General features: G+C 45.9%; 1 protein-coding gene across 1 annotated transcript in view; it reads left to right on the forward strand.

Moving 5' to 3' along the window:
• Positions 1-14735, forward strand: part of LOC129332857 (broad substrate specificity ATP-binding cassette transporter ABCG2-like) — a 39600-nt gene that overhangs the window by 14072 nt on the left and 10793 nt on the right. Inside the window, exons 5-11 of the mRNA XM_054984154.1 lie at positions 300-452; positions 3133-3290; positions 7485-7636; positions 8578-8706; positions 10010-10278; positions 11674-11756; positions 13134-13223. Of these exons, the coding sequence (XP_054840129.1) occupies positions 300-452; positions 3133-3290; positions 7485-7636; positions 8578-8706; positions 10010-10278; positions 11674-11756; positions 13134-13223 (1034 nt within the window). The remainder of the gene's footprint in view (positions 1-299; positions 453-3132; positions 3291-7484; positions 7637-8577; positions 8707-10009; positions 10279-11673; positions 11757-13133; positions 13224-14735) is intronic.

A 14735-nucleotide genomic window follows, 5' to 3' on the forward strand; every position in this document is an offset into this window, starting at 1 on the left:
TAGAATGGATGTTAAAGTTTATTAACTGTTTTTGACCGTGGCATTTTCGGCAGTTATCTCATTCTAATACATTGCGGTTGATTGGTTAATTGTGTTTGCCTTCATTTGGGGTTCACTTTTGTTGGTGTTGTATTGCATCATTGAAGGCTCCTCCATTTTATATTGGGTTGCTGATAAAGGCACAGGAGCAGGTCCCTTCCCCAGAACGCTTGTTTTTCGGACCCGGACATCAGGGGTGGCTGGGCAAGTATATCCCTTTGCCGGAGCTTTCTCACATCCCAGGATTGTGTTGCTTTCAGGACGACGTTGTCATGGGCACAATGACGGTGCGGGAGAATTTGCTCTTCTCTGCAGCCTTGCGGCTGCCATGTTCGATCAGCTTCCAAGAGAAAGCAGAGCGAGTGACCCAGATCATCAGCGAGTTGGGGCTGAGCAAAGTGGCAGATGCTAAGGTGACGTCCTGTTGGGAGATGGCGCTCCAAAGCCTGTAGGGCTCACGGTGAAGGTTCAGGTTATTGGAGAGCAGCTCCTGAAGGATTTTAATGGCTGAGCTCTATATTGCATCCTAGCTTGATACTCGTGCTTCACTACAGTATTTAACTGTTTTAAATCCAGTTAATACTTAAGGGTATGTAAGATTTTTTGGTTTATGTTTTTTTTTTACGTTGGCAACCCTAGTGAACTTTGAGGGGAAGACTGGGAGGTGCATTTGATCTCAGGACACATTCAATGACTACCAATAGCAACTGCAGACTGTTTAGGAGGTGGGGGTGAGGACCAGTCAGGCCTCTGTGACCTCTGTGTCCCAACTTTCTTGGAGGGGGGTGGGGGGTGGAATGTTGTGAGCTCCAATCAGCCCACATATGCAAATGACCTTGAAAGGCTGGCCCAATCAGGGAAGAGTGGTTGAGCTGGCAGTGGGGGAGGAGGGTGCAAGCAGGCAGCAGCCTGCCAGCCACACACGGAAGTTGTATCCATTTGGGAAAACACGTTTTACCCCTTTTTGACCCCCTTAGGGGGCAAATTTCGAATGTTTTCCCCAAACGTCATGTTTCTAGGCTCAGGGGTTTGGGCTGGGCATTGATGAATCAGTCAGGACACTTGTCTTTATATATATAGATAAATCCCACCTCTCTTCCATCTGGCCTACCTACATGTCCTCATGTTCTCCCCACCTCAACACCTCAAGTTCTGATGCTCAGATCTTAATTCTCAAGTACACATGGGCCAATTCTGATTAGGACCACAGCAAGCAGAAAGACGGTGCTTAAGCCTCCACGTACACCATTTTCTGACCTGAAACGGCCCCAGAAAACTTCACTTTGCTCCTTTGGGTAAACTTGCATGGAGCACATCAGTAGATGCTGTTTTCCGTCTGGGAAATGATTCCTGGCTACAATGTGATGAAAAGCTTCCCATCGCCCTGTTTTTTACTGAATAAGAACAAGAATTTTACTGAATAAGAACAGAAATTTAAATAACTATCCCAAATAGAAAGAGAGTTTGGAGGGGGGGCGGGCACCAAGACTAACTGATAGATTGGTGTACTATATCCCACTTTGTCAGATGCATGTCTTCCATTGGTACAGAGAAAAAAACAGTAAATAGTGGGGTCAAAAGATAATGAAATGTGTGGAGGACTGGAGTGCCTCTTACGCTCCTGAGTTACTTTAAATGACTTCTTTTGTAGATTTAGTTGCCACAGTTGCTCTGCTAAAGTATGTGGAGAGAGTGCTTGTTACAGATTTCTATAATTCCAGTCCTATCACATTACCTATTTGTTGTTTCATCTTGCTAATGACATTGACTTACAGGGTGTAATCCGCCTTGAATCTAAGTAAGAAAGGCAGACTACAAATTGCATGGATGGATGGATGGATGGATGGATGGATGGATGGATGGATGGATGGATGGATGGATGGATGGATGGATGGATGGATGGATGGATGGATGAAACCCTTTACTCCCCCAGTGTTTTCTCACTGGAAAAAACTACGTCCCCATTCTGCTTTTACCGCCAACCTGAGGAAAACTTACATATACCCCCTTTTTAAAACCTCTTTTAGATTAGGGACTGTTGAACACACACAAAGGTGCCTTATACCAAATCAGATCAATGCTCTATCGGGGTATAAATTGTGTTCTCAGACTAGCAGCTGTTATAGAGCGTCTCAAGCTGAGGTTTTTCACATCACCTACTTCCTAGACCTTTTAACTGGAGGTGCTGGGGATTGAACCCAGGACCTTTGGTATATGAAGAACAGGATCTTCCACTGATCCACAGCCCCTCCCCTTATTCTGAGAGCCGAAACAGACATGATGAGATACCTAGGTTCAACTCGTGTTCTCTTTCCTCAAGGTTTGTCGGGAAGTGTAGGCGTCCTTACAGCTTAAAGTTTAGCATTTGCAGAGTAGCAGGGAGGAAAGTGCAGGCGTGGGGCACCTTTCCTCCCGCTCTCGAGGTGCATCGCGGCATTTTCCCTTCCCCGCTTACACAGAGTATCGCTTCATCTCCCCCCCCTCACCCAGCCTGGCCCCTGCAGAGCGACGCCTGGCTGCACTGGGAGAGCCGGGAGGAAAGGCGCTCAGAGCATCTCCCCCCCTCGCTTGCCTGGCCCTTGCCCAAAGCCCCATGGGCCAGAGCTGCATAGCCCGGCATGCTCTGCCTTTACCCCGATCTCACAGACCGTCGCTCCACCCAACCCTTACCCAGCCCCTGCAGAGCGATGGCGAGCTATGCAGCTCCGAGCCACAAGGCTTCAGGTGGGGGCCAGGCGAGTGGGGGGGCGAAGATGCATCAATGCTCTGGGTGCCTTTCTTGCGTTGCTCTGCGGGGGCTGGGTGAGGGCATCACTGCCTCTTCCCCCTCGCTCACCTGGTCCCCACCTGAAGCCATGCGGCTCGGAGCTGCATAAACTTTAAGCTGCAAGGACGCCTACACTTCCCAACAAACCTTGAGGTAAGAGAACACGAGTTGAACCTAGGTATCTCGTCACGTCTGTTTCGGCTCTGAGACTGCTTGGCTACCCACATGGGGCAAGAGCCTTGAGAATTTTCACCCTGGGTGGCCAGTGGGTGGTTCTTGCAGGAGCCAAAGCACTGGTGGTGATACCTTAAACTCCTACTGTACAGGTAGGAACAGAACTCATCCGAGGAGTATCTGGAGGGGAGCGGAAGAGGACCAACATCGGAATGGAGCTGATCACAGAGCCCCCAGTGCTGTTCCTGGACGAGCCCACCACTGGCCTTGATGCAAGCACGGCCAATGCTGTACTGCTTCTGCTGAAAAGGTAAGAACTGTCCCTCCTGGAAACTGCCAAAAGAACTTATGGGATAATCCTCCTTTGTGAGAGCAAGAGTCCAGTAGCACCTATAAGACTAACAAAATTTGTGGGAGGGTATGAGCTTTCGTGAGCCACAGGTCACTTCTTCAGATATGGCTACCCATCTTGATCTATCTCCTTTGGGAGAAAAAATGCAGCTCCCCTTTGTCCCTTGCACTTGAGATCCAGTCCAGTGTGGGAGTTAGAGTTTCAAACTAGGATCTGGGAGGTCCAGATTCGAATCCCGATTTTGCCATGGTAGCTTGCTGGCAAAAATGACCTTGGGCCAGTCATTTGACCTCGAAGGGTTATAGTGAGGATAAATTGGAGGACAGAAGAAGAATGTGAGCAACTTTCAGTCTCTATTTTGGAGTAAGTTGGGGTATTAATAAAGTAAACAAATAATAAATATTTTTCAGAAATGATGCTAATAGGACAAGACTAGGACACAAGTAGCTATCAGTATTCTGGCAGATGTCCTGTTCCTTTACCAGCGGCATAACAGGCCGATATTCATCAGTAATGCCAATAGAGGTTGCTGAATTGAATTGATATTCATCAGTGTCAGCTTTCCATGACGTGTCTTGCGACAGTTAAAAATTCATATTTTTTTTGTAATTTTTTTTATTTTTAATATCTAACATAAAAAACTACAAAAGACTACAAAGATATAAGGGAAAAAGGGGGGACTGGGGAAAAGGGAAGAGCAACATATAAACAAAAAATGCACACTACTCTACGTCTTGTATTCCCTTCATGCTGCAATTTTTCTTTAAAGTTAACTTTCTAATATGCTATCAGATTGGTAGATCTTATACAATACAGACTATATTCAGGATCAGGTCTTCTTCCCCCCCGCCCCCCGCGTCTCGGTCTCAGTTCTCTCTGCGCAGCTGCAACAGCTGCGCTCGTTCTCTCCTCCCCCCCACTTCCCCCTTCAGACTTTGAACTTTCTTCTTGCTGAAACTCCTGATGGTTGAACAAAAAGTCTGTCAGCTGTACTTCCGATGTAATCTTGTAGGTTTGATCCTTATATCTGAACCAGACGCCTTCCGGAAACAACCATTTGTATTTTACATCACATTTCCTCAGGAAAGCCGCAAGTCTTTTATACTTAAATCTTCTTTTACGAGCCAAAAATGGAACATCCTTCAATATTTTAACCTTGTTGCCCAAATAGTCCAAGTCCACATTGTACAAATTATATAAGATGGTGTCCCGAGTCTTCTTAGATGAAAAGTCAATAATAATCTCGCGAGGCAGCTGACGCTTCATTGCATACTTTGAAGATGTCCGACGGACTTCCAAAATATCGCTTTTTAACTCTTCTTTAGTTGCCTTTGCAAATGACGCCAAAAGTCCCGACACCAAATCTTTTAAATTTTCACTTTGCTCCTCTTTTACATTCTGAAGACGCAGTACCGTTTGGGCATGGTCCACTTGCAATCCTATTATTTAATTCTCCAAGAGCTTCACTTCTTTACTTGTTGCTTTCATGAGTACTACGTTTTCGCGTGCAGACTGCTGTGCTCCAGACGCTGTTTCTTTAATGGTTTTCACTTCGCTTTCCACTGAATCAACCTTTTGCCCCATTTCATTTAACTGCGCTGCAAAGGGCTGCATAGCTTCAAAGACTGCTCGTCTGACCATCTCTTCCAGGGTTTCCCCCTTCCCCTGTAACATCGCCATCACCGATTTACTCATCGCAGGGCTCTGCTTTTTCGTCGCCATCTTGGGGGGGGGGGGCGCCAGCTAAGTTCCGAAACTCCGTGAAGGGGAAGAAATCCGTGCCTTCTTAGCTTCAACTCCCACCAATCCTTCACATACGCTTAGAAATCAGAAGGGATTCGCTTACTTACAGGTTTTCACCTTAAATCTGCTTATTGTCGTTCTCCATGGCCCGGCTGCACGCGATGTGCTGTGCAAGTCTGCCGGCCTCCGTTGGAGCAAACGGGCAATTTACCCCCTGCATTGCTTTCAGGGGGTTCTTCCTGCCGTGCTCCAGACCCTGCCTCCCTCACTGGGAGTCCTGGGGGTTAACCCTCGCGGGTCAACCGCCCGGTCAGGCTGCTCGGACGTTTCCTCCCAGACCTGCAGAGAGGAGCGTCTGACATGGCTGGGAAAACAAAACCGAGTCCGCGACAGTTAAAAATTCATGATGTGCAGGGCTTTTTTTCTGGGAAAAGAAGTGGTGGAACTCAGTGGGTTGCCAGCAGAGGGGGCAATTCTTGGCGGGAGGTGGCAAAGTGCGCACATGCCCCCAGGGCCAATGACATCACTTTGAGTCAGCTGGAACAAGGGGGGAGTTTTTAAAAGTTTAAATCACCATTGGCAAAAATGGTCACATGGCTGGTGGCCCTGCCCCCTGATCTCCAGACAGAGGGGAGTTTAGATTGCCCTCCGCGCTGCTCCAGTGGCACGGAGGGCAATCTAAACTCCCCTCTGTCTGGAGATCAGGGGGCGGGGCCACCAGCCATGTGACCATTTTCAAGAGGTTCCAGAACTCTGTTCCACCGCGTTCCAGCTGGAAAAAAGCCCTTGATGTGGAAGATTTTGAACTGGAAAAATTTCCAGTGCTTTATTATGATCCGATTTGGTTCATCAAGAAAGCAAAACTAGAAAAATATGCAATGTTAGTTTTTTATGCTGAATAAATGTCTCCCCCTAAAAGCGAATAGCCAAAAATAGTTCAACTGAAATGTTTGATTAGAAAAAAAATTACCTAGTTCGCATTTTTTACAAACTGGAGAAAATTTAAGGTAACCCTGGCTTTCTTAAAAGCTGTTTTAAATGAGGACACTTTCTGCACTGGTTAATTTCACTGATTCATTTCCCAAACTGTATCAATTTATTTGCAACCCTCCACACCTCTTTTTGTGCCATTAGTAGTCGGTCAGGCTTTTATGTGGCTTTTCCCAGGTTTTCTGGGAGCACTTTTGACTTTTTTTAAAAAAACTGTTTTCCAGTCCACTTTTCCCATGCATAATCTTTATTCCAACTTTCAGTAGTCTGCTGTCTTCTGCCCCTTGTTTCACCCCCTGCCAGCCCACTTCTTTATGATTGGCCATTCTCATCTATCCAGCCACTCCCTCTTCTCTCCTTTCCATCCCTCCCTCCTCCCTTCTTCCCTCTCCCCCTCATTTTTTCTTCACCTTTTTTTTGGTCGACATCCAACATTGGGTTGATGGTTTGAAAGTGGTGAATGCTTTAATTGCTTTCATAACTTTAATTTTTCCATGTTTATAAGGGTTGGAATATTGTATAGGAGGCTAAATATCTTGATATCAGATAAGAAGAATTTAATATAAATTATTAGATTCTCTCTTTAAAGTGCAATAAACAAACTCATGATGACTCCAGGCAATATAAAGGAAAGGAGATTTGCCTGTGATACATGACTGCAGCAACAAGAGAATCACTTCAAAATCAAGACCCCCGTTTAAAAATATTATTTATATTTGTTTATTATACAGAATATTTTTTGTGCCCACGAGTGATTCACACTCATGCACAATTCATATCTTCATCTGCTTCCTTTCTTGCTTCCAATTTTGGGTTGGCCAATAGGCGATTCTTGAGCATGCTTTGCTACCAGCACATTATCTCCATCATCGTAACCCTCCAACCAATCACTTCACATGAGTGACACTACCGAGCGCCAAGCTACAAGTGATGCCAGACGTGTTTTTTAACATGTCGGGAATGCAATTTTATCTGGAAACTAGTTTTCAAAGACACTTCTCAAATACAGATCTGCACGGAATCACTGGGGGAGAGGAATTTTGCAATTGTTTTCTTGCAATCTCAGATCTTCCCCTCCCTTCCCCTCCCCTCCCCTCCAAAGTTCCCAGGTAAAATGTGCCTGGCATTGCTTGTAGCTTGGCCCCAAATGACAGCACTTCAGTGAGCGGGAGATTTAAACCTAGGAGGTTGGAGCATGTTTTCTCTTGCCAAGGTAGAGGGAAGGAGAGCTCAGAGCTGTGAAGAACTCCCCCCCAAAACAGTTGGCCATGTTTCCATGTGCTTCTGCATACAGCCATAGCCACTCCAAGAGGCCATATGGAATTTTGCATGCTTTCTTAATATTTGCAATTGTTTTTTCATCCTGACCGTCTGTTCAGAATGGAGGTTTGAAACTGTGGCCTTGCCCTTCCCACACAGGCTCTCCAGGAGGGGCAGAACCATTATCTTCTCAATCCATCAGCCTCGTTATTCTATCTTCAAGCTTTTTGATAGTCTGACTTTGCTGGCTTTGGGGAAGGTTCTCTATCATGGCCCAGCTAAGAAAGCGCTGGAATATTTTCGTTCCGTGGGTGAGTTTGCTAAGTTCTTACAAGAGGGTGTCAAGCCAGGATGAGACACTTCCATTTTACATCTGTCTATGACTTGCAGAGACATCAGATTATATGTACATGTGTGCTGTCAAGTCACAACCGATTTATGGCAACCTCATCAAGGGGCCATCAAGGCATTAAGAAGCAGAAGTGGTTTGCCAGAGCCTTCCTCTGCTGAGTCTTCCTTGGTGGTCACACATCCAAGTACAGACCCTGCTTAGCTTCTGAGATGAGATTGGGTTATATCAGACTGCAGCACCACCCAGTGACATCAGATTATCCTGAAATGAATGCCTGTTAGAGCTTTGTGCTTGGTTTAGTATTAATCTTTGTGGGTTTTATCAGGGCTTTTTTTCTGGGAAAAGAGTTGGTGGAACTCAGTGGGCTGCCAGCACAGGAGGCAACTCCTGGCAGGAGGTGGTGCCCCCAGTACCACATGTGTGCATGCAAAGTGTACACACGCTCCCAGGACCGCACAATGATGTCACTTTGGGTCAGCTGGAATAAGGAGGGAGTTTTTTAAAGTTTAAATTGCCCTCGGCAAAAATGGTCACATGGCCGGTGGCCCCACCCCCTCATCTCCAGACAGAGGGGAGCTTAGATTGCCCTCCACGCTGCTCCAGTGGCGTGGAGGGCAATCTAAACTCCCCTCTGTCTGGAAATCAGGGGGCGGGGCCACCAGCTATGTGACCATTTTCAAGAGGTGCCGGAACTCCGTTCCACTACGTTCCAGCTGGAAAAAAGCCCTGGGTTTTATTTTCTTCCTCCTCATTTTTAATATTTAATTTTAGCTGTAAATATATAAAATATACTCCAAGAGAGGCTGTGGAGGAAGAGAGGCGAACTATTTGAGGCAGTCCCTGAACTCTCAGACTTTGTTTTGAAATGGGCAACTGTATTTTCTTCTTTTTTTAACCAAGGGTATGAATGTGAACCATTCAACAACCCGGCTGACTTTTTTCTTGATGTGATCAATGGTGATTCTACAGCTGTGGCTGCAGGGAAAGATGGTCAGAAGTCCAAGGCAACAGATGGGAAAATCCACACTGGTAAGAAGGTGGGTTTGAGTGACCAAGGGATCACTCAATCTCATCATTGGGAATGGGGATTTAACTTTGGCCACTTCCACACGTTGTTAATGTCACACAACATCGTGCAACACTCACGGAATGGTTGGTGTCTTCATGGCATGATTTCTGACGTCACTCCATCATGATTCCATTTTGTGGCACAATGACATCAGAAGTAAACATGGGCCCAAACAGAAAAAAAAAGAACATGGTGTTCATTGTTCGTTGCCATCCACCAACGATGATCAACAAACACTGACGACCATGACCTGTTCATGAACATGTTCGTTGTTCGTGGGGGCCAGCAGGCTCTCCTCCAGCCATTAAGATCCCTACCACACCACTCCCAGAAACCTTACCTGAGCAGGCAGCAGGAAAGGTACCAGTAAGAAAATAATAGCTTGGCTCAGAGCCTGGCAGCAGCCCTGGAACTTGAAGAGGTAGAGCCCTATCCCACCACACAAAGAAAATTCAAGCTCCTATGCACTCTCCCTGTCTCTCTCTCAAAATGCCAACAGCAACTGTCTCTCCCTCACTGTCTGCAAAATCAGAGCTGAGAGCCCCCCTCCCCCCCGCTCTTTGCTTCCTTGTAACAAATTTGGAGCTCCACACTCGAAAGGAAGACCTGCCTATCCAGCTAAATTGGGCTTAGATTGGGGTTTCCAGGGCAACAGCAGGAGTTCAGACAGAGTTCGGGCAGTCCCTGCCTCCGGTTGCCAAGGAAATTGATTGCAGGTGCCAGACGATCTGGCTTGACGAACAGCAACGAACGAGGCTTGCAACGACCACCTGTTCATTTAGAATGGGGCCTCACGAACAGCTTGTTTGCAAACAGCAGATTGGGCTGTTTGTGCCTTTTTAAAGTTCGTTTTGCTGTTCGTGCCCATCTCTAGTCAGAAGTAGCGCTATAATGACACTAGCGTTCCGTGAGTGTTGTGCGACGTTGCACGATATTAATGACATGTGGAAACGCCCATACTCTGGGGCTGAAAGACATGCTTCCAACCTTAAATAAAACTATAGAATAAAAAACAGTATTATGAGGAAAAAAGTTGACAAATTGGGGATGTTCTTTTGAGTAATATGATGTCAGAGCATTGTGTGGTATCCGTTTGCTTGTTTTTTTCTTTTTCTTATCTGTAAATGATAGTTCTCCATTTTATATTTTTTCTTCTTTTTAAAAAAATAATTAAAAGATGTGCTTCTATTGCCGAGCAATTCACACAAATCGAAAAATCAATTGCACTGAGAGCCAGGCTCCCATTGGCGGTTTTCATTTCAGAGACAGACAGTGAGAACCCTGTGGAAGAGGAGGAAGGCGTGGCAAAGTCCGTGGTGGACTCTCTGCATGAGAAATACATACGCTCCAGTCAATACCAGGACCTGATGAAGGAGCTACAGACATGGGAAAATGCCCAGGGGATCTCTCAAAAGAAGCCAAGGCACGGGACTCAAGTGACATACGCGAATGGTTTCTTCACTCAACTCTACTGGGTATCGCAGCGCTCCCTCAAAAACCTCATTCGAAATCCTCAGGCTTCTGTGGCCCAAGTAAGGAGCAAGATTCAGTAATGAGAATGTGTGGACTGTCTGGATTCTACCCTATCCATCTACCATGTCCATGTGTCTGGGATGGGAGATTTTGAGGGTCCATCTTCACCAGGGGTCACCATCAACCTTTTTGAGCTAGCAGGCACTTCTGGAAAACTGTCTTGGGGTGGTGGGCACAACCACAGAATATAGGATTGTCAGCTCGGGGTTGGGAAATTTCTGGAAATTTGGGGGTGGAGCCTAGAGAGGGTGAAGCTTAGGGAGGGGAGGGAGATCAGCAGGATACAATACCATAGAGTCCATCCTCCAAAACAGCCGTTTTATCCAGGGGAACTGATTTCTATCATCCGGAGATCAATTGTAATTCTGGGAGATCTCCTGGCCCCACCTAGGCTTTGGCATCCCTTACAAAATGTCTACTGCAAGAGGTGAGGCCAACCACAAAATGGCTGTCATATAGGGTTGCCAGACCCCAGCCAGGGCGGGGCATTCCCTGTCCTGGCTCCGATTTCCCATTGCTGCTGTTGTGACTGGCATGAGAAAATTAAGCTTAAAAAATGGCTGTTGGGCAACAGCATGATGTCACTTCTGGCAAAACCCTAAAAGTGACATAAAGCCTCTCTAGAAATCTTCAGAAACTCTATAGCTTTACATGGTGTTTATGGTCAAATGCAAACCCAATGAATGGTCTGAGGACAGTTCTTCAGAATTTTGTGTTGTCGCAACCAGCTTTACTCTCTGCTGGAGAATGTATCATTTTTTGTATTGTCGAAGGCTTTCACGGCCGGAGAATGATGGTTGTTGTGGGTTTTCCAGGCTGTATTGCCGTGGCCTTGGCATTGTAGTTCCTGATGTTTTGCCAGCAGCTGTGGCTGGCATCTTCAGAGGTGTAGCACCAAAAGACAGAGATCTCTCAGTGTCACAGTGTGGAAAAGATGTTGGCAGGTCATTTGTATCTACTCAGGAGGGGTGGGGTTGAGCTGAGTCATCCTGTAAGAGTATAAATGACCTGCCAACATCTTTTCCACACTGTGACACTGAGAGATCTCTGTCTTTTGGTGCTACACCTCTGAAGATGCCAACCACAGCTGCTGGCAAAACATCAGGAACTACAATGCCAAGACCACGGCAATACAGCCTGGAAAACCCACAACAACCATCGTATCATTTTTTATTTATGTTCCGGGTGCTCCACATTTCATACTCAGATTGTTATTTATCTGTAGTAGCACAAAAAAATCAATTGCTTATTGCTAACGGAAATGATCTTGTGCTAACGAAAGACATTCTTATGAATTTTTCAGGTCCTCAAGAAACAGGCAGACCTCATTTGTAGAACTATAAATGAGTTCTTTGGGGCGTTCATCCTCCTTTGTATTTCTTGTACTCTTCCAGGTTCTGGTAACTATCATCTTGGCACTAATTGTAGGGGCCATTTTCTTTGGTGTGAAGCTTGATCAGAGCGGCATTCAAAATCGGTAATGACTCAACCCTGCCTTTAAACAACGAGCTGTCGCCACTGAGAAGTGGAAGATGAGCAATACTGATAAATCAGAGCCAAGCTACAAGTGACTTTTTTCACGTGGAGAACACTTGATTGTTCTTGCAAGTTTTCTTGGGAAGTGAAGTCCGAGTGTCCTTCCCCTCTCTGTTAGAATCACTGTCTGAAGAGCCAGAGAAAGCCGGCGGTGGCAGCAGCTTTGCAAATTGTTCCTCCAGTCACAATCCTGCTGGACAAGAGGACTCCCAACAATTGTTTTGGGGCGGCCAGCTGCTACTTTCTCCCTGGGCGTCCTGCTCCCAGGGAGCGGCTTTTGAGAAAGCTGCCACATCAGTGAAGCTCCAGCTGCAGCGACAGCGGAAGAATCTGCTGCTGCTCTAACATGCCCTCATTCCAGTTTTTCTCCAGGAGCTCAGGAGCAGGGGAAAGGCATGTTAGAGCAGCAGCAGATTCGTCCACTGTTGCTGTGGCTGGAGCTTCACCGATGCAGTGGCTTTCTCCAGAGCAGCTCCCCGGGAGCAGGACGCCCAGGGAGAAAGTAGCAGCTGCCCGCCCCAAAACAATCGTTGGGAGCCCTCTTGTCCAGCAGGATTGTGACTGAAAGAATGGTTTGCAAAAGCTGCTGCTGCTGGCTGCTCTCTGGTTCTTCAGGCAGTGATTCCAACAGAGAGGGGAAGGACACTCGGACTTCACTTCCCAAGAAAACTTGCAAGAACAATCAAGTGTTCTCCACGTGAAAAAGTCACTTGTAGCTTGGCTCTCAGTTGATTGGGAGGGGGAGGTACAGAATCAACAGACGTGTTCAAAGGTTTTGCTCTTGGATATATTCAGGAATAACAGTGTCGTCATAAACAGACTCACATGCTTCTAAATTCTTCGACTTCAATGGAATAAAAGGGTGTAACTCGTCAAAATGACATTGTATATTGTATAAAGGGAAGCATAAAGAGCATTGGATGGGGATGAAATAAAACATTTTAGAGTATTCTGGCACTTCACGCACATTATCTTACCAATACTTAACAATCTTCTAAGGCAGTTCAGGATTATTACATCATATGAACACCCGTTTGTTCTGTGAGCCAGCACAGTGAAGTAGTTACTATTATTATATTTGGGGCTGGAACAAACATGGTTTTATTTAATATTCTAGACTTGATGGGCAATACTTTTCTGATAAGTTCTTGGTACAATACTTGAATAAGCCCATCTCATTTCACTGTGCCCATGCAAGACAGAGAGAATATTCCTGCCTTTTATTTATTTAGAAAATGATGTAGGTCTATTCTAGTTGGTACCTGTTTCTAAAGGAATGTGTGATGGTATTTGACTTCATTCTGGTTCATACTTTCAGAGTTGGATCCTTGTTTTTTGTAACCACAAACCAGTGCTTCTCCAGCGTGTCTTCCATTGAACTGTTCATCAGGGATAAGAAATTGTTTATGTGAGTATCAACCCTCCTCACAATGAAATAAAGGGGCAGATGGAGGCAAGGGAGTTTGACATTGGGGTGTGGGACGGCTTAATAGATATTGATATTTTGACATTGTTTCCTTGAAATGCCTCTCTGTTCTTCCTTGCACATGAGATGGCACAAGGGCATGTGTGGAGTTCTCACCACAGATGGCAGCTCACATTACTGAATGCTTCTTCAAGCTAAAAAAAACACATTACCTGTACATAGAGAGCTAGCCCACCAGGGAGAAGGCCAATCTAGAATCTTTTTCTCAGACAGCTGTGTGGGGAGTATTGGTTATATTTAAACATGTGAGCACTCACCTGCCATCTGAGGGTCAAGGAGATGATGAAGCAGGGGGTCCCGGGAGGTGATGTTTAACTACTCAGTTGACATGGGGGAGAAGGTTCACGTACTCCCCAAATGCAAACAGTCCAATGAGCTACTTATAAAAGTGAAGAAAATAAAGGTTTCATTTTCTACCAGTGGCTTCGTGTCTTTTCCTGGTAATTCCCAAAGAAAGGTGGGGAGGATGAGTGAAAACATCTTCCTATTGTACATCTGATGCATGTCTTCATACAGATGACATGCATCTGATGAAGAGAGCTGTGGCTCTCGAAAGCTTATGCTACAATAAAGTGGGTTAGTCTTAAAGGTACTACTGGACTCTGCTATTTTGCCACTGCAGACTAGGGTTGCCAGCCTCCAGGTAGTGGCTGGAGATCTCCCAGAATTACAACTGGTCTCCAGGCCACAGAGATCAGTTCACCTGGAGAAAATGGCTACTTTGGGGGGTGGGGGGTGGGCTCTATGGAATTATGCCATGCCAAGGTCCCTTCCCTCCCCAAACCCCACTTTCTCCAGGTTTCTCCAGGTTTCACCCCCTAGATCTCCAGGAATTTCCCAACTTGGAGCTGGCAACCCTACTGCAGACTAACACGGCTAACTCCTCTGGATCTGTTCCGATCATACAATTTTCTTATTATAACAACAACAACAACAACAACTGTGCTTATATGCCACTCTTCTAGACAGATTAGTGCCCCACCCAGAAGGGTGAACAGGACAGTGTTATTATTATCCCCACAATGCAGCTGGGGAGCTTCCCGTTTCATGCAATGGATGGCCAGGGCCCCCCCAGAAAGTCTACGGGGAGGCAAATGGAATCCTGCTGCTCAGAGGACTCTGAACATGGAAGTCCCGTTGAGCAAAAGAAAGTTCTCCATCTTAGGCACATTTTTAGAAAACTCTTAACGCATTCCTACCCCGGTCATCTTTATCTAAACTGAAAAGTTCCCGACTCTTTAGCCTTAGAAGAGATGATCGAACCACTTACTCATCTCGGTTGCCATCTTCTGCCCTTTTTCCAGCACTACAATATCTTTTTTTGAGATGTTGGGACTAGAATCCAAATGAAATCTAGACAAGGCCATTTCTCCCCATTCCCTTTCCTGATAATACCTAGTGCAGAATTTGCCTTTTTCACTGCTGCCACACACC

The sequence above is a fragment of the Eublepharis macularius genome, chromosome 6 (genome assembly GCF_028583425.1).
Source record: "Eublepharis macularius isolate TG4126 chromosome 6, MPM_Emac_v1.0, whole genome shotgun sequence".
Taxonomy (NCBI): Eukaryota; Metazoa; Chordata; class Lepidosauria; order Squamata; family Eublepharidae; genus Eublepharis; species Eublepharis macularius.